Source organism: Myotis yumanensis, unplaced genomic scaffold (genome assembly GCF_028538775.1).
Source record: "Myotis yumanensis isolate MYYU_CA2020_CCGP unplaced genomic scaffold, mMyoYum1.0.hap1 SCAF_10, whole genome shotgun sequence".
NCBI lineage: Eukaryota > Metazoa > Chordata > Mammalia > Chiroptera > Vespertilionidae > Myotis > Myotis yumanensis.
In genome coordinates, this window is record NW_027223761.1 from 30804938 (window position 1) to 30829296 (window position 24359).

Sequence of the window (24359 nt, forward strand, 5' to 3'; positions counted from 1 at the left end):
GGCAGGGCCTCTCCCCCCAGCAGGCCTGGCCCTGATGGCGCCAATCAGGGCGGGTGGCCAGCCAACCTACCACTGTCTCCTCCTCCCGACAGGCTCAGCCCCATCCACCCATATTGTGGCGGGGCCACCGGACCCCACCAGTGCACAAATTGGTGCACTGAGCCTCTAGTATGTATATAACTTTGTCGGTTACATACAATGTAAATATATTTCAATATTTAGATTTATTTTTGTCATCTCTTAAATATCTGGATCAAGATTAGTAGAACAGACCCACATGCTTCAAAACATCAAAAATTGCCATTTGGATTATTGTAATCTCTGTACCCTGGGAGAGATGACATACCAGGGTCTCAAACCAGGCTAAACTTCTTGGTTTCCAAAACTCAGCCTTTTGGTTTAAGGTGGCCAAGTGGGGATGCAGAGCCCAGCACTGTGAAACCACAGAAACATGGAAGAGCTGGGGGATGGATGTCTTTCACAACTTCACGTCCTCTGTAACCACACAATAGTTGGGAAATCACATTTTACTTGCAAAGGTCCGCATCCAACACTTGAGAGCCCGCAGTTCAAGCCGGTTGTGGCTGTTAGGATGCTTATCCTGTATTCAGATATTTGGTGGGGAAAGAGACTGAGTCTGCTCTGGTGAATATCATGCCTAATAATTGCATCTAATCTACCTATACCGAAGTCCTACACAAAGCAGAAGACTTGCAGATGGCATGAAAAAGGCAAAGGCTTATCCATGTGCTTCTTAATCTTTCTTCCTGAGTTTTATGTTTCTGTTTTTAGTAATGCCCTCTTCTTTCAACAAGTAGTATCTGTTTTCATAATCTCAGTATTTGTTGTGGAGCAGGAGGTGGTGTTCTTTTGCTCTTGTTCCTCTAGGTGTCCTGGTTCTATGTTTCCAACCAAAAGTTTTCATCTCCAAAGGTGATCACATTGTTTCATAAAAATAAGAAAGGTTCCCCAGGTCAGCCTTTCAGGTTGCCTCTTAGGTTTTACACATCGCTGGGCTTTTGCCTCGTTTGGGTTTATGGGATAATGCGAATCCCACCGAACCATGCAATCGATAGTTGCCTTTAAAAGAAAGTCTAGTTAGAAGTGAATGAGAGACCAGAGGGCTAGGTTTATATTTTTAATTGGAAGTTGAGGTACTATGTTGTTATTGAGGCAAAATACCTTAAAATAATCTTAAACACCATTCTTTACTGAGTTGAAGATGTTATCCATATTGCTATACTGTAGTGCTGTTACTGAATGCGATTCCTTAAAGGGTCTCCTTCCCCACCCCCCAGTAATAGTAACTCAAAACAAAATTATAATAGGATTATACTTAAATTAAGTATCTTTATCTTTGACTACAAAGAGGTTTAACATAATTATACATCATTTCTCCCCGCCACCCCCAATATTGTCTTGGGCTCATAGTATTTATGTATTAAGAAAGTTACTTCCCTATATTTGAAATGGTGACTTTCTGAAGTGAGCTAGCAGAGGACTCAGGTGGTTTTTATTTTATTTTTTATTTACTAAAGAAATAAAGGTATTTTAGTTTATAAATAGACTATTTTTTCCAGGAAAAGTAATACACATAATTATGGGATGAGCATGACCTCTTCAGAGAGTAAAATAAAATGTAGGCATAAGATATTAAAATTATTTCAAAACTATTTTTTAATTTGTAGCCTAATTAAAATAGAGCATATGCTTTCTGGAGGCGAGAATGACAGCACAGACGGAGGTCTGGACAGTGCATCCCTTCTCTGCCTTCTCTCCTAGCTCCAGGCCTGAGTTTACCCATGTGAGTGGTGTTTATAATGGGTCCACTTACTTTAGAAACCTCACTTTGGAGAACTATAATGCTTTCCAAGATAAAAGTTAAATTTACTGAATTGTAAACAATTTCATACAATCAAGAGGTAGTTTTAAAATTTTTTTCAATTATAGTTGACATGCAATATTATTTTAGTTTCAGGTGTACAAAATAGTGATTTGACATTTATCTAACTTATGAAGTGATCACCCCGATAAATCTAGTAGCCACCTGATAGCAAGAGAGTTTTAATGAAGAAACCCTGAAAAGAGACTTGTACAATATGTTCTAGTAGAAAAACTGTGGGGCTGTGTGTGATCAGGAGCCCTGAGCCCCTGGGCTGATCTGTCCTTCCCAAACTTTTTTCTCTCCATTTCCTCACCAGCAGAGGCTGAATTTCCAGGAAGCTGATCAAGCATACTCGCATAATCGTCAGGGCCCTGCCAAGACCAGCGAGGGTCCGAGGGTCCGAGGGTCCTTAGCACTGTGCTTACATGGTCTTACACTTTCCTAGCACCAGGTGCAGGGCCGGAGGTCTTCCTGCAATATGGAGCCAGAGAGTAGCTTATGGAAAATGTCCAATAATTAGATGTGTGAAGCTGTTAGCAGATGATTCGTTTTCATCAATATCTATCAAAATAAAGATTCTGTCCACAACTTGACACACTTGATAATGGGCCTATACAGTCTAAAAGGCACCGTGCTTGTTTGGTTATGGGAATCATACAGAATAGAATTCATCTGAATTCTGCTTTCTAGGGTACCTGTGGTTGAGGACCTGTTTATTTGGCATCCTTTCATTTAAAAATAATTTTGATCAACTGTGAAAGAGGAAAAGCTAAATTATCTTTCAGTTCTCTATGTATAAAAAAAGATACTTCAGCCCGGCTGACGGGGCTCAGTGGTTGAGCGTTGACCTATGAACCAGGAGGTCAGGGCACATGCCAGGGTTGCAGGCTCAATTCCCAGTGGGGTCATGCAGGAGGCAGCTGATCAATGATTCTCATCATTGATGTTTCTATCTCTCATCCCTCTCCCTGCCTCTCTGAAATCCATAAAAATATATTTTTTAAAAAGATACTACAAAATCATTACACAGACATTTACACTCCCCAACCCCCAAATATGCAATAAAAGCAATATAGAGATATGTCAAGCAGTTAATAAAACCAGAATGTTGTTTTTCTGGATTTTGAAATATCTGTGCTAATTGTCAAGATATAAAATTTGTAATTTGTGATTTCTGTTAATTTAAATAAATATTCACATATGTAAAATATACTAGGTGTACCAGTTAATAATGCAGATTTTTTTCAATAGGTGGAGTTACACATATGTTGATATAAATGCGATTTGATATGTATGCTATTTTGTTGTATTGACAGCAAGCTTCAAAACTTCATGTCAAATTTGCTAAGGGTGTTAACGTCATACATATTTTTACACTTAAAAATGTCAAATTTCATGCCAAAAAAACAGCATTTGTGGGAAGTTTTAATTCATTATTTTGTTTTGAAGAAAAAGTTATTGTATATTTTGGGTAGCTTATGGTGAACATGCTCCATCTCAAGATACTTGTGAATGCTGGTTTAAATGATTTAAAAGTGATAATTTTGATGTGAAAGACAAAAAATGTCCAGGTCAAGGGCACGTGACTTGGTTGTGGGCACTCCCCAGTGGGGGGCGTTCAGGAGGCAGCTGATCAATGTTTCTCTCTCATTGATGTTTCTGGCTCTCTATCCCTCTCCTTTCCTCTCTGTAAAAAATCAATAAAATATATTTTTTAAAAAAGTTAAATGTAAAAACTAACATCTGGGTATCTGTCAATTTTTCTGGAAGGCTATTTCAAAGTGGCCTAAATTAGCCAGATATAATGTGAATTCTTATCACAATGCCACATAACATTAACATATATTGATAACTTAGTAGTTTTAATTCCGTTCTATGGAATAAGCCTATTTTGGAGACTTGGCACAATATTGCCAATAAATTAAACAAAAAGCTCAAGTCCAGGTATATAACTAAAAAGTCTTTCCTATATATTACAAAACCATCAACTTCAATTATAAATGGCTTCTACTAATTACTACCACTCAAAATTCACACAAAGTAAAGTGAAACGGGTAGCAGAAAATGCTGGCACATTCACACTGCAGAGACAATGACAGAATTTAGCCAGCAAAAATTCAAATAGACAAATATGTAAACATTCGAATGCATACTTTCATGAGTAAGACACAGAAAATGATTCATTGTTATTGTTTTGTAAACAATCCATTCTTTCAATACTGTCAAATTTGTCCCTTTGCCCCAAAAAATGTGCAACAAATATTACATATTGTTCTGATTTTACATTTAATATAATTAAAAAGGAACTTATACAAATGACTTTAGCAACAATATTTCAACAAATATTCCAACAAGTATTGCACTGAAAGAATTTCCACAACACATAGTCAATAAACAAATTAAAATATAATAAACTTATATAAAGTCTCTGTGTCTGATTATCAATTAAAATCCAATTATTTCTTTATAGTTTAAAAAACAGTCCAAATATCTAAATAAGCCAAGAAAAATCAGGTACACATAAGACTAATAAAATTTCTTTCCAAAGTTTAAAATTAACAGAACATTTTGGGTCACATATTTATAAAAGTTTAAATTTTTAATTCAACATTTAAATAGAAAATTTTTTAAAATGCCACCCAAATAAAATCCTAACTTTAAAATAGGATGTATAAATCATCATTACTAAATGGTTTTTATAGCCATAATAAATATTGATAAAATACAGATTAAGAAGCACTGGTTTCCTTTATGAAAAGAAAAACAAATAATTAAAAAAAGTGTTTTTCATGTCTAAATTCCAGAAGACATGTTTTTCAGAAGACATGAAATAACTAATGGTTTTCTCTCCAGACCTATTTTAGGCACAAGCTTACATATAAACATACATGTGTTCATTCAAAAAGTGTGATATTTCAATTAGAGTCCCTGTTAATTGGTACATAGACAGATACTTGAAAGTCACGAGGCCTTATTATGACCTTCATGTATGCTGATGGATGCTGGACTAACAGGTTCAGAGAAAGAAACACCTTCACGGAAAAGGGGCTCCTTTGTCCACCTTGGCAACAATATTTCAGCCTCTAGTATTTCAGCTTCCATTCTGAGGCCCTGAAACTGGGTAGAGAGGGGCAGATAGAACTATCCAGAAGTCACCAGAGCCATCACAAAAGAATGAAACAGTCCCTTTGGGCATTGACTGGCTTCTAAAGGTTGTCCTGAAAGCAAAATTCTTAGCCTCTATTTTATCTTTTATAGAAATGTTTTGGAAATTGCTGCTGTTTTAATAAAGCCACATCTACATCTTAATTAGTAATACAACAGACTCTGTGTATGTATTTTCACTCTCTTCAATATTCATGGTATATTTCATTGAGATTCAAGGTTGATCTTGGCCGAAACAAAACTAAATTTGCAGAAATGTTAGCTTTTTTAGAACTAATTGGACAAGCAGGCAGTCACTCCGGGAGTGTTTTCTGAGTGAAGAGTGCTTCTGACCACCAAACGAATCTGTGACTCATAAGGAGGATCCCTGTCTCTTGACTCATTTCCTTCCACAGATGCGTGGCCCTTGTCCAAGTCATTAGCTTTTTTATATCCTCCTTAAATAATAATAGTTTTTAAATACATTGTGTACCCCAGCAGATATTTTCTATCTCACAGTTGTTAACAAAGGGAATTTTTTTTTTAAACAGACCAGGACATAAATTGAGCAATCTCTGAAGTAGCATCATTTATTGTTTCTTCCTTACTTTTGCCTGGATGATCTGAGTTTTAATTAAGTTCTTTCTTCTCTCTGTACTCTCCCATTTTCCTACTTCTGTAATGACTTTTCCATTGTTGTATTTCTAATTGCTAGAGAAAGCTTTGAGGGATGTAGAAAGTTATAGCACCATTGTCAGCTGTCTTAAAGTTTCACAGCCACCAGCTTCATGGAGCTTATTACCAGGCCCTTCAAATGACTTCTCCCCTGCTCTCACAATTCTGATTTATCCATCTAGGACTGCTGGCTCCTAACCGCTCACCTGCCTGCCTGCCTGATCGCCCCTAACAGCCCTGCCCCTGCCAGCCTGATTGCGCCTAACTGCCTCTACCTTGGCCCCGCCAAAATGGCTTTCTCCAGAAGGATGTCCGGAATATGTCCGGTCTAATTAGCATATTAGCCTTTTATTAGTATAGATAATTTGCTGGAAACTAAGAGGTATGTCTACATTAATATACATCCATTATTTATTCATGCTCATAAAAGCATTTTAAGAAATTTCTTTAAGTTCTCCTCCAATTGCCTTTTGATTGAACCACAGTCCACCATCTAAAAGAGTTTATCCTGGGAAAACCTCTGTCTTATCACAATTTCTGGGCATAGATACAGTAATAAATAAAAAGATATGCCAGACCTTTTTAAAATGTTTCCTACAATTTTAACCACAAAGAGAGGAATTCTTCTCCATCCCTGACAAACCGTAGCATTACTCTGTTGAGTGATTTTTGTGGGGGTTTTTAAAGCTGAATATAAGCAAAACACGTCTAGATTGTTACACTTAATTTGGGGACCCATGATATAAGAAAAAAATCTAAAGTATATTTGGAGGAATAGCCAATAATTAGTTAAAAACTTGTAAAATGAAAACAAAGAGTTTAAAAGATATTGATGTTAAGAGAAACAATGTAAAATTATGAGGTGTTACAGAGGGTTAATTCACTTGAAAAGTTGAAACATGCATTCCTGTACTACAGAGGTAGGAAAGTTAAACACTATTATTTCCCAGCCTCCCTTGCAGCTAGGATGCCAGGTATGATTGGTCCAACAATCAGAGGCACTCACTTGAGACTTTCACTTGGAGCCAAGTTGGCCAACACAAAGCGTGGCAGCAGTGGTGTGACTCTGGAGCTGGCAACTGTTCATGTCTTTCTAATCCAGCGGGCAGCTTCCCAATGTGGCAGGCAGCTTCTTGATTATTCCAAAAGCAGCAGCTTCTTTGGCAGCCCTCTCTTGTGATGTAGTTCCTAGAAGCTCAGCCTAGGTTCTGTTTCTTCAGCCCTCTCAAAAATTCTGTGAGCTATCTATTTCCCATAATCAATCTCATTCGGTTTAGTAGCTAAAGAAGATTCTATGACCTACAGCCATGAATCTTGACCTATACAGAATCTGATAGCTAGAAGTAAGGTGCAGGAAGCAAAAGGATCTTAAATATGAAGTGGGCTGAGTTGAGGAGGTAGGGCTTTAGGCCATGAGCCCTCATGCCAACTGAAGTAAGGGTATCAAAGAAAGTGTGGTAGAACTTCAGAATGCTAGCATGTGGGGGTGCCTCTGCCTCTTTCAGGAAAATCCTACAAGACAAATACCACTCGGGCTAAGGTTTACAAGTTTACAGAGATGGAAAGGTATATATATAGTTTTGCTTAGGGAATTGTTCTGTCTACAAAAAAAATATTGACAAAAGTCCCAAATTTGGAGCCTTGAAGAATGGAAAAAGTCAACTACTGCCACACACCTTAAGTAAAGATTCTGAGAAAGCTGTTGAAATGTCCTTAACCTTTTTCAAGAATCTTCCCTTAAGGATTTTCTGCCAAGTAATGGGAGCCAACCTGAGAAAAAAGGTCAGATAAATACCATTGTGAACCCATCCAAGTCATTCATTTAAGACCCCAAGGGAAAGAAAGAACACAGAACCCAGCAAGTGAAGATGTGCTCTTTGACAAAACTATGCCTTGACAAGATCTTTCTTGTTACTCCTAATAATTATTGAAGAAAACAGACCAGAAAATTACTAAGTTTTTAGGAAATTGTTTTGTCAAACAAACCAACTCTAAATCAATAAAAACCCTAAACCTGGCCTGCTATAGCCTGTAACTATCTAAACAATCCCTGAGCCCCTGAAGTGGTAGGACTATCCAGCCTCCAAGAAGTGTATCCTTTCTGATATGTACCTAGAGTAACGGTCAACAAAGACTTCCCAGAGGGCAACACCAAGAGCCCCTGAGGACATTAGACAAGGGAGTTACTCCCAGAAAGGTGACTCAGCAGTTGCCTGATGGGAAAACCAAGGAATATATTTATGGACAGAGCAGAGAGACCTTGCTATGGATCAGCAACTGCTAGTTTCCCATTTACCCCTGTTTCAAAAAGATTGATTTTATGTAGTTATCCTGTACCTACCCCACCTTTATGCATATGGTACCCATGGGGCAGACACCTTGACTTTTAGTTTCTGGGTGGCCAGAGATATCATGGTCTTTGAGCAATATGCAATAATGGGTGGATTTTGATGGTTTCCTTTTGACGTGGGTGTTTTCTATGTTTAGAAGAGTGTACATAGATATTTAGGTAGCCAGCAAGGCTGTCTGGATTAAAATTAAAAGTTGCTTCTCAGCCCGGCCGGCATGGCTCAGTAGTTGAGCATCGACCTATGAACCAGGAGGTCAATGTTCCATTCCCTGTCGGGCACATGCCCCGGTTGCGGGCTCAATCCCAGGGGGGATGTGCAGGAGGCAATCAATGATTCACTTTCAGCATTGATGTTTCTATCTCTCTACCTATCCCTTCTTCTCTGAAATCAATAAAAAAATATATATTTTTAAAAGTTGCCTAAGAAACGTTACCTCTTCCCACCTTCCTTAATTAAACATTTATTTGTTTTAGTTAATCATCACCCAAGGATAGTTTTTCATTGATGTTTAGGGAGAGAGGGAAAGACAGATGGAAACATCGATGTGAGAGAAAAACATCAATTGGTTGCCTCTTGCAGGAGCCCTGACCAGGGCCCAGGCCATGGAGGAGCCTGCAACCGAGGGTCCTGCCCTTGACTGGAATTGAACCCAGGACCCTTTGGTCTACAGGCTGACACTCTATCCACTGAGCCAAACCAGCTAGGACAAGTATCCCAACATTTAGCTGGTCACATTGCCACAAAGATATCTCAGTTTCCCTAGCAGCTAGATGGCCATGTAACCCAGTTTGGGCCAATGAAATGTAAGTTCAAATGTTGTGTGGTTCTCCAGGAAAACTGCTTCAAGGAGGCTGAGAAAGTTCCTCAAGTGGCAAAAGATCTTTTCTTGCCCTTCCCACCTGCCTCCAGAAGCAATTTTGGATAGTAAGGATGAAGCAGCTTGAAGATAAAAGCAATGTACTGAGGATAGTAGAGCAGAAAGATAGGAACCTGGACACCACATGCCTACAGATTTATACAAAAAGGAAAAACTCCTATTTAGTTTAAACCACTGTTATCTTTGGTTTTTGGTTATATATAGCAAATCTGATCTTAAATAGATAGTGTATAAAGCAGAAGTATGAACGAAAAACGACCTCAAGTAGTAGCAAAAACTATTCAGTAGGAAGAAGTTACCAAGAAACAGGAAATACATGGTCTTCTCAAGAGAACTGTGAGTATCAAAGAGACTTTTATTGTGAGGGGATGATAAGCACCCATAGAAGAATATCTATCTTCATGAGTAAGTGAGAGCAATTTATTTAAAAAGTAACAAACAGAGCTTTCTCACTTATATGGTTACTGAGATTTTCATTAAACTATGGCCTAAGGCTACTTGATTAAATCAGTAAAGAAGAACAAAGAAAAAAGAGGGGAGGTATGAAAATGAGAGCAGATATTGAGGTTTACTTCCTAGTTCTGGTGGACTTCCATCTATAAATATCGGTGTCAAAAAAAAAAGTGTTCTTATTTAAAAAGTATCTTCCTTTATTCCATTTATGTCTTAAAATATTTGAGTAGAGAAAAAGGAAGGGAAGTAAAAAGATGACACAGATGTTGATTTTACAGTTTTCTTCCAAGTTCTGGTGGACTTCAGACTTCAGATGACTGTTCAAAGAAAAAATATATACTCTCATTTTAAAGGAATCTCCTTTCATACGTAATATTTATTTTTAAAATCACTTATATAATCATAGATTACAATTAAAAGCATATGTTTGACACAGATGAAATTCAGGATCTCAGAAACACACACAGTGGATCATTTATTATACTTCGAAAAGATACTATGGCCGATGCTGAAAACCTAAGTGAAATCTGGGTGTTTGACCTCTTGTCTTCACATTTTGGGCAATGAGGTAGCATGCTGGCTTTGGGGGGGGGGGGGTGTTTGTATAAAGAATAAGGGCCTGCTACATAAATCTTCCATATAAGATGGATCAGACAAGCCAAGGTCTGCGCATCAATACTGCACAACCTTTAGTTCAGAACAGCTTAGAAAACTGAAAGATACATTTGAAAAGACCACTAACCCACATTGGGTTACCATAGCAGAACTTACTTCAGCTACTCTACTTGTTGGATCAGTAATAAAGACTTGGTTCAAGAACCAGCACAGCAGCCCTAGCTGGTTTGGCTCAGCAAATAGAGCATTGGACTGCGGACTTAAGGGTCCCAGGTTTGACTCTGGTCAAAGGCACATGCCCAGATAGCGGGCTCATCTCCAGTGCAGCGTGAGCAGGAGGCAGCCTATCAATGATTCTCTCCCATCATTGATGTTTCTATCTCTCCCTCTCCCTTCCTCTCTAAAATCAATATTTAAAATAAAAACCCAAAAGAACCAGCACAGCAAAAGGAAGAAGCAATAGCTACAAACTTGCCAAGTCTGGCACTAGAAGCACAGAACCAAATAATTTCAGCGAAGGAGGCAGAAACCAACATACCCATTACTTCACAAACACCATGAGTACCAGCATTGTGAATGCCTGTGACCAGGAACCACCTAAGACTTCTGGTATCGTGGACAATGGAGGGGCTTGTGCCTCTGTTTTTCTGTCCGCCAGAAAAAAAATGATTAACTGCTGCTTACTGATGAAAATAGCTCTGAGAGAGCTATGGAGTACATGCAGAAGGTACAGCAGCCCAGTGGAGCACAGAAATCAAAGATGGCCACATAGAAAAGCACAGCAGCATTTGGCCTTTGTCAACCCATCCTCCAGTCCCACAGAGCTTGCTGCCAAAAGGGATGGGATGCCCTCAGCTGTGACCTCTCCCCTTTGGAGGAAAAGGAGAAGATCCCAGCAGCTTTCATCACCAAGGCCCCAAGCAGCCCTCGTGGCTGTCAGGGACACCTAAAGCTTTTTAAAAATATATATATATTTTTTTTATTGATTCCAGAGAGGAAGGGAAAGGGAGAGAGAGATAAAAACATCAACGCTGAGAGAGAATCATTGACCGGCTGCCTCCCGCACAGGCCGCACCAGAGATGAGCCCGCAACCCTGGCATGTGCCCTTGACCAGCATCGAACCCGGGACCTTTCAGTCCACAGGCCAAAGCTGTATCCACTGAGCGAAACCCAACACCTAAAGCTTTGCCACTAAGGATTCCCTCAGTCTTTGCCAATGCTAATGTCATCTGATGGAGCTGCCCAGAATCCATGCTACTGAGCCCCCCAAAGAAGGAGCCAATGCTGGGACCCAAACCACAGTGGTCCTGGCCCAGCATATGAACACCCACACCTTCGATGGTTAGATGTAAATAAAATGGACAACGATGGGGATTGAACAAATGTTTTAATACAGTGCTACCCAAGGTGGTGCATGCCAAAAGAACCCCCTACTGACTCCCCAGGATTAAAGAGCCCCAAACAAGTTTGCTTTATTTATCCTGATTTGGGACATTTGGAAAGCCAAGATTCAAAGATTATAAGGAGAAATCTGACTTGTAATTGCTTGGAGCAATGGTTAAGGAGATGAATCAAGCTGAAGGCTGACATAGCCCATGGACACAGCAATAGGGTAGTGAAGACCTCAAGGGGTGGGCAGGGGCTGGGAGGAAGAGGGGAAAGCGGGAAATGGGAGATATCTGTAATACTATCAACAATAAAAATATTTTTTTTAAAAAGATGAAAGCTGACAAAAGGATCAGGGTCCCTTGACTCAACCACTCATTGGGGATTCAAAGTCTTTACACCAGAGTGGGTAAAACGGTCAGGAGGTAGAGAAGAGAAATTTCTGGACTTATTGACCTGAGAGCTCCACAAACTGTGGTACCAAAATCCACTGGCAAAGATATTAATAATTTGAAATCATACTTGCAGTAAATGTGGATTTCAATTTATTTCCTTAATCAAACAAATAAGCAAACAAAATTACATACGTGGCTTGAACTTCGATTCTCCACCAGGCACTGATGGAGAAAGTTCTTGTAATTTTTTTTGTTCCATCTGCTGTACGACCTGGGGAATGAAAAATAATGTTTTAAAAGGAAGTAGTACTTGATTTTCTCTGATATGTGTGACCTTTAACAAATCACAACTAACTGAAAATTATTTTCCAAAATGAAATAGTCAAATTCTAAAATTTAGATTAAAATTCAACAAAGCAGTTTTTAAAACACATTTAAAATACTATAGCTAATAGTGATTGAAATATTACTACAACACAGGTTTTTAACAAAGCTCCTAAAATCCTTTTTAATGCCGCAATCCTTTCACAAAATACCACCTGATGATATTCCAGCTTCTGAGCCTCGAGTTGGTCATGCTGACGCTGTAGTTCTTCTTTTTGTTTCTGAAGTTCATCTGCTTTTTTCTTAAGTTCATTTTCTTGTAAGGAGATAAGATTTTCATATTCTTTCAGTTCTTCCTCTGTGAAAAACTGTTGCTGATCTAATGTCTAAAGAAAAAAAACAAAGAAAGAATAATCTTAGAAATGCAACCATAAGGTCTGATTCAGCTGTAAAATTGTATGATTAGCAAAGTACAAAAGAGTATAGTATGATACCTTTGGGGTAAAAAAAGAAAAGGAATTAAGAAAAAGTATATTTATGTACTCTGAATAAAAGGAACACCTAAAGACTAATAAGATTGTTTACCTACAGAACGAGGGAGAAACTGAGGGGAAAGGACAAAGGGAGTGAAGGCAAGGAAAGCATACTCCTCTGAATACACATTTTGTACAGAATTGCTTTTCTGAAACATTCAATGTGGTACACCCTCAAAAAACACACACAAATAACTAAAATCCACAAGGACAGAAAAATCCCCCAAATTGAATAGAAACAGAAACAAATAAATAATACTTTTATTTTAACTGAATAAAATAACTGACTGATGGGAGAAGGGAAAAAAAGAACTAACTCAGAAACTTCTGAACACATTATCAGGACTACATGCACTCAAGTTAAAAAAAAAAACAAAAATCTGAACAAGTCTTAGTCTTGTTTTGCAGAGGCATGGATTAGCAATTCTAAAATGCTTTCAATATGCTAGGACTGAGCAAATGAGTGGAAAATTGTTGTGGAAAATGAGAGCCATGTTTTGTATGAAATACAGAAAAAGAAAAAGATAAAATGTATTGGAATTGAAGGTGTTGTATTAAAGTTTAAGAGGATAATGTGAACTCATGAGTTGTAATATATATTGACAGTGAAATATACAAAATGAATATAAATGTGTGTAGTGTGTCTATGTATGTGTGTGCAAGTATGTGTGTATATACATGTATATATTCATAATATAAATAAAAATGTATTTAAAATTTTTTTTTAAATTCCCAGCTCTATTATTTGACCAGGACTTGCTTTAAAGCAAGGACAATTCCGTAGCAAGTAGTCAATTCAGTGCCCAGCTCCTGGCCTGTACTATCAATCTCCACTGAAAAACTAACAAACAACAGTACTCCTCAGAAAAAAATGGCTGATTGCAGAGGTGGGACAGAGAAGGAACAAGACGAACCTTGAACATCTTATGCTAAAAGTAAGAAATCCCTCAAAGAATGATGGGAACATACCAGAAGGCCACAAAAACCTGTTTGAGGAAACTCCCACTAGCCAAGTATGGAAATAAATACAGGCAGTCCTCGGGTTATGTCGGACTCGACGTACGTCATTTTGTGGTTACGTCACCATCTCCCACTCATTTATAAAGAAAAAAAAAGTTCTGTCATTTCAACATATGTACATATGTGCTTTATGTTTTTTATTATTTATTTACCACAAGTAAAGGTCAGGAATTGTTATCTTTCTTTTAATTTTTTTTTACTGTTTCACTTCATTACTGTTCTTTATGTGCTCCATGTAGTGACGTAGGTGCTTATGTAGGTGGGTTCCGACTTATCGTGAAAGTCACGTTACATCGCACCGTAGGGATGGATCTCAGACATAACCCGAGGACCTACTGTCATAGGAAGGATGCAGGCTTACTGAATAAAACAGGAATCCATAAGTCTACAGTGAACAGGTAGAGAAGAGGAAAAGGGTAGCTTTTCCTTACAATACAAAGGCAAAAAATAAATGTAGAAGGAATGATGATTAGAAAATCACCATTTGTCAGCAGTCAAGTAACAACTGATGCTGACCAGAATCAGCAGAGGATGGAACTTGTAGATAAGTCTCAAAGTATATCCTTAAAAATACATTTTTAAAAACAAAAACAGATCACTCATTTTTTATTAGTGGAAATGTAAATTAGTACAATTCTTTCAATATTCTTTACAAAGTATATCAATAGTTTTAAAAATATTCTCTTGACCCTGATAATGCTACAATGACAATCTACTTTAAAAAATAGCCCTAAACACATTAAAAGCTGTATATGAAAATGTGTTGAAAGCAGCACTTTTAAAAATAACAATAAAAGACTGAAGATAACCTGAATGTCTAATCCTGAGAAAATAATTAAGCACCAATAGGTATGAAAATAATGCTTACAAATTGTATTTGGAAAGACTTATGATGTAGAATGATGTGTTTTTTTTTGTTTTTTTTGTTTTTAAATATATTTTATTGATTTTTTACAGAGAGGAAGGAAGAGAGATAGAGAGTCAGAAACATCGATGAGAGAGAAACATCGATCAGCTGCCTCCTGCACATCTCCTACTGGGGATGTGCCCGCAACCCAGGTACATGCCCTTCACCGGAATCGAACCTGGGACCTTTCAGTCCGCAGGCCGACGCTCTATCCACTGAGCCAAACCGGTTTCGGCAATGATGTGTTTTTTAAAGCTGACTTAAGATTCTGGCAATATCATGGGTTTTAGAAGATTTTTTTTAGATTATAAATGGTAAAGTTGTAACTTTACAGTGAAAACACCTGGTAGACTTCACCTTAACTAAATAATCTAAGTTAATATTGCCAGTTAAGGGAATAATCAGGACTAATAATGCCTCCTGATATGATGTCCTTAGTTAGCATCACTTCAGCTATATTTCTATCAAAAGTAGGAATCATAAGGAAACACCCCCTCAAACTGATGGGTGGTCTACAAAATTGCTGGTCTATACTCTTTTGAAATATCAATGCTATGAGACACAATGACTCAGGAACTATTTCAGATTAACAGAAACTAGAAAGACATTACAACTAAATTCACTGCATTTTCTTGGGTTTTCTTTTGCTATAAAAGACAATATTGGGAAAATTGACAAAAATCTCAATCAAATCTACCTAATTAGAAGGGTAGGGAACCTTTTTGCTGCCAAGGGCCATTTGGATATTTATAACATCATTCTCAGGCCATACAAATTATTAACTTAAAAATTAGCCTGCTGCCCTAGCCGGCTTGGCTCAGTGGATAGAGCGTCAGTCTGTGGACTGAAGGGTTGCGGGTTCGATTCCGGTCAAGGGCATACGCCTGGGTTGCGTGTTAGATCCCCAGTGGGGGGCATGCAGGAGGCAGCAGATCAATGATTCTCATCATTGATGTTTCTATCTCTTTCTCCCTCTCCCTTCCTCTCTGAAATGAATAAAAATATATTTTAAAAAATTAGCCTGCTATCTTTGGTCAAACATTTAATAACTTGCCACTAATGCCTTGGCAGGGCCAGACCAAATGATCTCTGGGCCGTGTCCAGACGTTCCCCACCCCTGGATTAGAGTATTGTGGGTGGGGGAGAGGGGAAGGTAGATAATTTTACTTGATTATATAATATAAATCCTTTTTTGCAAGAAATACACATTTGAGTATTAAGGTTAAAGCAGTATCATGTTCAACTTACTTTCAAAAATAATTATATGTTATATATAGATACACATATACACAGATTTAAAATAGAGGAAAAAATAGAGAGAAGTAAATGTAAAATAGGAAATCTTGGCAAAGGGAATTCAGGAATTCTTAGTCTATTCTTGTACTTTTTTTTTTGTTTGTTTGTTAATATATTTTATTGATTTTTTACAGAGAGGAAGGGAGAGAGATAGATAGTTAGAAACATCGATGGGAGAGAAACATCGACCAGCTGCCTCCTGCACATCTCCCACGGGGGATGTGCCCGCAACCCAGGTACATGCCCTTGACCGGAATCGAACCCGGGACCTTTCAGTCCGCAGGCCGACGCTCTATCCACTGAGCCAAACCGGTTTTGGCTATTCTTGTACTTTTTTGTAAATCTGAAACTGTCAAAATGAAAAAAGTACATACTGATCTATTGATCTGGTTCACCAGAAACATTAAAGGGATTGCATGTTCAAATAATCTTAGAATTTTTCTTCACCAAAGTCCAGAAATATTTCAAACGTTAGACAAAACCTATAACAAAAAGCAGCCTACCCCACCCATGTGGCTCAGGGGTTGAGCCTTGACCCATGAACCAGGAGGTCCCTGGTTCAATTCCTGGTTAGGGCACATGCCCCAGTTGAGGGCCCAATCCCCAGTCGGAGGCGTGCAGGAGGCAGCGAATGGATGTTTCTCATCATTTGATGTTTCTCTCTCTCTATCCCTCTCTCTTCCTCTGTAAAAATCAATAAAACTTAAAAAAAAAAAAAGCAACTGATTTCTTTAATCTCAAACTAAGATGACCAACTGTCCCAACTTGCGTGGGATTGTCCTGTTTTAGCACTAAAAAGTTTCATATCCTGGGGAAAAAAATCCATATCCTCAGAACACATCCTGGGAAACTCTTCAGTCCCAGGTAAGCAAGCACAGTTGGTCACCCTATCTCAAATTATTTTCTGGACAATTAAAAATCTAATGAAAATGGTAATCTTTTTCTTTTCTGTTCTATAAAGAAAAAGATAGTGTTCTTTCTTCAACCTAGTTTGGTTGGTGCTTTTCAACCACTCTTTATAAAGTATGCACTCATTTATACACAGGCAACTTTGATATAAATTGGAATACCTTTCTGGAGCAGTTTGACAGGTATATTTAGAAACTAAAAAAAATGTTCATAAACTTTGAGAATAGTTCTATTCCTAGGAATTAATCTCAGGGAAATCACAGATGCCACAAATGTATGAACAAATGGATAGTTATAATAGTGTTATTTATTACAGTAAAAAAAAAAAAAAAAAGCTGGATGCATCCAGAAAGTCTAAATCTGGAGGAATGGTTATATAAATGATGCTACAACCACCCAACTGCATGCTAAGGAGACATTTCTTAAATCATGTGTTTGAGCAATAGAACATGTTCAAGAAATATTGATAAATTTTAAAAAAACAGAATTTCACAAACTCACAGTCATCTATACAGTGTAAAGCCATTTTAAGTATATATAGAGAGAGAGCTATGAATTTATGTGTATATATAAATTAAAAATGGGATCATACACTATACACTCTATGCTATTGATGCATATACTAAATATATAAACTATTTCTAAATTGGCATAACACAATACATAAGTTTAGTGTCTACCTCTAGGTGGTAGAATTATAGGTAATTTCTAATTTATCCTTTAAATGTATTTAAATTTCTCATTTTCAAGAATGATCATTATTTTATACTTTTTAAGACTTCTAATTATAATATGCAATGTGATTACAAACAAGAGATCAATTACCATAAGCTTTCTAAGAAATCAAGTTCATTATATAAAAGTGATATTTTATATGAAAAACCAAAATGGTAAGACTGTACATGCAAATATAATGGGGAATAAAAGTTAAAAGTAGAATAGATGGATGTGGAATTTCTTGAATCATACATCCCATTTCAAATAGGGTCTATTACCTCCCAGCTATCAGGCTCCAAGAATTCCTTTTTTTCTGTAGCTTTCAAAAACTCTTCTAGAGTCACCAATCGGTCTTTGTTAGAATCAACCTGATCAAAGGAAAATGTAGTAAAATCAAATAACTCTTTCTCATATTACTTAGACACTAAAAAGTGTCTTCCAAAAAATGCTACTACATAAACATACAGCAGTTAGAGCTAGCCTAACATCCATAAACTCTGAGAGGGAAAAAATAAAACAGAACACTAAACATTATATCAAAATCAGAAAATAGATATTTTTCTCTTCTATATTATTCAAATTTGGAAATGCAGTGAAATATCTATATCCCTGATACCCCCAAAATCACCAAGTTTAAGTTGCTGATCTAACTGGTTAGGCTCACCACGCTATGTATAATCCCTCGAAACCAAGTATTTAGGCAAGAAAAATAACCTTTCCAGTAAGAGAATTGTTTAGCCAAGAGTAACGGAGTTTAAGTTAAAATGCTCTCAACAATTATTTTTAAAAACAAACAACCTAGTACATCAAAACAAAAATTTACAACCTCCAAATCTTCCAATGGCTCTTGTAAACTATGGCAAATTCAGTTACAAAAGCAATAACCAAAGAAATTTATTTGATACCTGGGATGCCAAGCAGTCAACAGAAATCCCAGTTCATCAATATCAGGTGAAAATCATCACTGAAGCAAAACAATGGGCTTTAGTTACCCTGCTTATGAAGTCTCTATTAGAGTTTTCAGCTTAGTAATGTGAACAAGAAATAAATATGTGCTGTTATCAACCACTTGGGTATTGGGTTTTTGGATTTTCTTAGCAAAAACTAAAATAGCCATTTAAAATACCAAATATTGGACTACATTATTTTTTTACTTCCAAAAAGATGTTTTATAGCTGATATGCAGTGGCATCTTAATCTTTTAAAATATTTTAAATGAGTTACAAAATAATTTTATTCACAGTAAGGGAATCTATTGAATATTCTGGATCAAAAATCAAAGTCCAATTAAATACCTATTCTGTGTATTTGTCTTCCATTTTGTGATAAGATTTATTGCAACAACTTGAATAATCCATAGAAGTACTGTAACATATATTAAACTTTTAAAACATACCTCATTCATTACATGTTCCCTCATTCTAAGCCTTTCTTCCTCCATTTCTACCATATCATCCTCTTCATTTTTAGGGTCATATACTTTCTCCAACTAAAAAGAAAAATTTAAAACCAACATAAAAGAAAGATAATAAAAGGAAAAAAAGAGAGAGCAAAATAACCAAATACTTAATGAACTCATTTACCTCTTTAGTAAATAGGGCTTCTAATTCTTGTTCATCAAGGAAGCCATCATTATTGACATCTAAAGTTCCCAATGCAAAAAATTGATTTTAATGCCTTAGAAAATAAATAATTTAAATACAACTATTTACAATTGGTTTGCAAAAGCAGTACTGATATGAAATACCAATATGCTACCAAAAAGGTTTCTTCTTTTTTATGAAGCCTCAGATGTGTCTAACTGATAAAAATTCATTTATTTATAATTCATCATAGGTTTTAGGGAAACATATCAATTTTTTCCCAAAAATATAAAGCAATATGCTATGAGTGAAAGTAAATTTTAATATGATCGCATAAAACTTGTTAGATATAACATACCTAGTCACATAAATACCTTCATTTTACAAAGAATCTTGTAATAGGTCATATAGTGATTTACCAGTAAAAGCAGATATAAAGACACAGCTACTGGCTCAAAATATTTTATACTGCATATCAGCAATAAAGACTATTATATTACACTAGAGAAATACTCTAAACATTTACTCTCAATAGTAGACCTTGGCAGAAATATTAAGAGTAAAGCAACTATAATTTTTCAAACAGCAGATATAAATATTAATATTTGTATCAAATATGTTACCGTGCAATTTGAAAAATGTCTTGGGGTCAAAGTCATTAGGATCCAATCCATCAGCCTCTTCCCATACCTCTTTTAGTTGATCTTTGCTTCCCTGTGAATCAATTAAAAAAAAACACTTGGGTGGTGAGCACATGGTACAATATACAGATTTTGTAACATAGAAACCCACACCTGAAACTTATATGTTCATGTTGACCAATGTCACCCCAATAAACTTTTTTAAAAAACACTCAAAACAAAATCTAATCTATGTGTATATATGCAAAAAAATATATAAATATGAGGAACTTTGCAGAATTAAGAATTAATATTTAAGTACCAATAACATGATAAAAATCTACTATCTGGTTCAAGGAAGTATTTTCATCTAATTATGGTTTCATAAAGTCATAATCCTTACTGGGTGATTAACTTTGGGATGATTTTCATGTTTTTTCTTCATTTCTTCAAATTTAGATTCTTCTTCTTTTCTCTTTTCTTCATTCAGTGTTTTTAAGTATTCTCTCCTTTCATGTTCCTTCATCATTTCATACTTTTTAAATTCTTCATGTCGAGTCTTATCATAGTTTTCCAGATCACTTGTAGCCTATAATGAAATATTTAAATAAAAAGATGTGTTTGAAAAATATAAATAAAGCCATTCTTGCATATAGCATATTTTCTAATAGAAGATAGTATGTAAGAGCCAAAAAAATACAAAACTCCTCTTCTTAAATTCTACCATTATTTCAGTCCACTTTTTTTTTTTTAACAGAAGTTCAGGCATTCAAAAAAACTAAAAGTTTAGGAAGTTCTTCATAAGTAAGTAATATATAAATTGATTTGAAAAAGAAGAATAAAAGGGACTGGATCAAATCTGTACAGTAGAAAACTAGATTCGTTTCTAAACACTTAACTCAATCTCATAACATCCAGGCAAGAACATTTAGTTTGGTAACTTGGTACAGTACAATCTGAGAGGAATGCAAATTTTTTTTAAAAATATATTTTATTGATTTTTTACAGAGAGGAAGGGAGAGAGATAGATAGTTAGAAACATCGATGGGAGAGAAACATCGACCAACTGCCTCCTGCATATCTCCCACGGGGGATGTGCCCGCAACCCAGGTACATGCCCTTGACCGGAATCGAACCCGGGACCCTTCAGTCCACAGGTTGACACTCTATCCACTGAGCCAAACCGGTTTTGGCAGGAATGCAAATTCTTATCTAAAATCCTTGAGCCCAGATGAGTTCCAGAATATTCTATCAACTGTGAATCAATTTAAAAAAAAAAAAAACACGTGAGCACATGGGATATTTGACAAGGGAGTCAAGAATACGCAATGGAAAAATGACTGTCTCTTCAATAAACTGTGCTGGGAAAATTGGATATTCACATGCAAGAGAATGAAACTAAATCCCTTACAACACTCACAAAAATTAACTCTAAGTGGGTTACAGACTTAAATGTAAGACCTGAAATTATAAAACTCCTAGAAGAAAACAGAGAAAAGCTTCTTGACGTGGGTCTTGGTAACGATTTCTTAAATATGACACCTAAAGCACAAGCAACAAAATAAAAAACAAGAGGGAAGACATCAGACTAAAAAGCTTCTGCACAGCAAAGGTAACAGTCAACAAAATGAAAAGACAACATATGGAACGGGAGAAGATATTTACAAATCATGTATCTGACCAGGGGTTAATATACAAAATACATAAAGAATTCTTAAACTCAATAGCAAAAAAATACACAAATAATCCAATTTAATAATAGGCAAAGGACCTGAAGAGTCATTTTTCCAAAGAAGATATTCAAATGGCCAACAGGTACACTAAAAGGTATTCAACATCACTAATCATTAGGGAAATGCAAATCAAAACCACAATGAGATAGTACCTCATGTCTTTCAGAATGGCTATCATCAAAAAGAGATAAATGCTAACAAGGATGTGGAGAAAAGGGAACCCTCATGCCCTGTTGGTAGGATTGTGAATTGGTGTAGTCCCTATGGAAAACAGTAAGGGGGTTCCCCCCAAAAATTAAAAATAGGACTACCATATAATCCAACAGTTCCACTTCTGGGTGTATATCCAAAGGAAACAAAATCACTATGGCAAACAGATATCTGCACCTTCATGTTCACTGCAGCATTATTTACAAAAACCAAGAGATGGAAGCAGCCTAACTATCATTTTGGCCATAAAAAAGAAGGAAATCCTGCCATTTGTGACATCATGGGCCTTATGATAACTGAAATAAGTCAGACGAAGACAAATATTGTATGATCTCACTTATATGTGGAATCTTAAACAAATTTCATAGAAAAAGAAATCAGATTTATGGTTACCAGAGGCAGAGGGGTAGGGGAATGGGGTGAATGTGGTCAAAGGGTACAAACTTCTAGCTATAAGATGAATAAGTCCTGGGACATAATATACAATATGATGACTATAGTTAACAGTGTTGTATGGTATATCTGAAAGTTGCTAAGAGAGTAAATCCTAAAAGCTCTCACCACAAGAAAAAAACCCAGTTTTTATAACTATATGAGGTGATAGATGTTTTTTGTTGTTGGTTTTTTTAATTTATTGATTTTTTACAGAGAGGAAGGGAGAGGGATAGACAGTTAGAAACATCGATGAGAGAGAAACATCAATCAGCTGCCTCCTGCACACCCCCCAACTGGGGATGTGCCCACAACCAAGTTACATGCCCTTGACCGGAATCGAACCTGGGACCCTTGAGTCCACAGGCCAACACTCTATCCACTGAGCCAAACCGGTTAGGGCAAGGTGATGGATGTTAACTAAACTTATTTTGGTAATCATTTTACAATGTCAAGTCATTATACTGTATATTTAAACAGTGTTATATGTCAATAGTATCTCAATAATTGGAAGAAAAAAATTTAAGAATTTTCTAGACTTTTTAGAAAGGGAATATGGCACATATGCCACATTCTGGAACATTCCTGCAGAGTCTATAATCAAACAAAATAGTACTTCTTTAGCAAAATCTATGAGTACTCACACTAAGTAGACTAAATAAAAAAAATATAAATAGCCCTACTATAATTCAAGTCAGGTTTCAGTTTTTACAGGTGTTTTGTTTTGTTTTGTTTTGTTTGATTCTGCAATTGTTGGTAAGGGATTACAGACCTGTATGTACAAATTATTATCTACTAGAGGCCTGGTGCATGAATTCATGCACAGGTGGGGTTCCTTGGCCTCACCTGTGATCGGGGCCGACCAGGCCGGGGCCGATCGGGGCTGATAAGAGCCAGCCAGCCCAGGGGAGGGACCACGGGAGGTTGGCTGTGGGGGGTCACTGACCACCAGGGGGCAGCTCCTGCATTGAGCATCTGGCCCCTGGTGGTCAGTGCACGTCATAGCAACCGGTTGACAGGTGGTTCGGTCGACCAGTTGTAATGGTTGCTTAGGCTTTTTTATATATAGATACTAATAAGGTTAAGCCATTTCCCTTTAAAGATATTCTAGAGAGTAATATATAAAAATTATATTATCACTTCATTGAATTTACTTGCCAAATTACATATATATAACCATTATATACATTTACTTATAAAACCTCAAAGGCACAATAAAGACATTATTTTTTGGAATTATTCTTACTGCTTTGATTAGCATATCTAAGTCTGTAGATTCAAACTTGTCAGGATTCATGTGGTTTAGGTGATCAAATTGTTTTAGAAGAGCATGGTAGTCTATGCCTGTATCTGAAAAAAAATGAGAAAACCGTAAGTGATAAATTACTAGAAGCTAAAAACATTAATATAAGTAATATATAAGAATAAGCACTCATATTTATTCCTGGTGGATTTTTTTTAACAAAATTCAAAGTTTTAGATTAAGGGTTCATATTTTCTTTTAAAATATTGCATAATTTATTATTCTGGGCGAAGATAATTCCTTGAATCTAGAATGGAACAGACTTAATGTGTACATTTTAATGTTATTTCTAGAAAGACTAGTTGACCATCAGTGTAATCAATAGCAAAAACTTTTTATTACCATAAAACTATGAAGTTTTCTACTTTTCATTAGATAAATTCTAATACACTGCCCTCATCAAAGTCTAACTAGAATTTCTAAAAAGAACTGCTCTAAAATTTATATGAAAGATTCTGTGTATGCTTCTCCAATGAATCTTTTAAATACAGTCTAATTCAGGTAAATTAATTTCAATTATGACTGATATTTTTAAAGAAACATCAATTGTCTTTCTTTGTAAACAATTTTTTTAAAGTAAGCTACAGTAGTATACTGTAGTTGAATGGGTGAAGTGATTCTGGGCTGTAGAATTGAACAAAATAGGTAACTGTGTTAGAAGTCAGGGTTTCCACTTAGGAAAAAGGAATATACAAATATGGAGTGATGGAAGGCAAGAAACCTGTGGAAATGGATGGGAATTAGTACTATCAGTGTGAACTTATCATTTCTAAAATATGTACATGCACATGCATTTTTCATATATATGTGCATGTGTGTATATATGTATATGTTTACAAATGTGCATATATGTGTATGTGTATAGACATGCATGTATTTCCTAACTCTATCTGATGAAAGTGCCAAGAAGAATATATATTCCAGAAGCAATGAGCACAGCCAGTGTCAGCCCTTGGTTTGTAATATAATTTCACACTAAAAAACAAACAG

The 24359-nt window shown here is 36.3% G+C and overlaps 1 protein-coding gene across 4 annotated transcripts in view; it reads right to left on the reverse strand.

Annotated features, from left to right (window-relative positions):
- Window positions 1-243: 243 nt before the first annotated feature.
- The window catches only part of LOC139019051 (nucleobindin-2), a 46151-nt gene continuing 22035 nt past the window's right edge, over window positions 244-24359 (reverse strand). For 2 of the 4 annotated variants that reach the window (XM_070428228.1, XM_070428229.1), the window contains exons 6-14: window positions 23313-23416; window positions 20095-20280; window positions 19695-19785; window positions 19072-19130; window positions 18885-18977; window positions 17767-17856; window positions 12322-12492; window positions 11975-12053; window positions 4155-9702 (exon numbers count right to left, since the gene is read on the reverse strand). In XM_070428228.1, coding sequence (XP_070284329.1) covers window positions 9695-9702; window positions 11975-12053; window positions 12322-12492; window positions 17767-17856; window positions 18885-18977; window positions 19072-19130; window positions 19695-19785; window positions 20095-20280; window positions 23313-23416 — 881 coding nt within the window. In that variant the 3' untranslated portion in view covers window positions 4155-9694. Of the gene's footprint in view, window positions 1081-4154; window positions 9703-11966; window positions 12054-12321; window positions 12493-17766; window positions 17857-18884; window positions 18978-19071; window positions 19131-19694; window positions 19786-20094; window positions 20281-23312; window positions 23417-24359 lie in introns of those variants that run through there. The other 2 variants (XR_011472974.1, XM_070428231.1) reach the window with 2 other exon arrangements.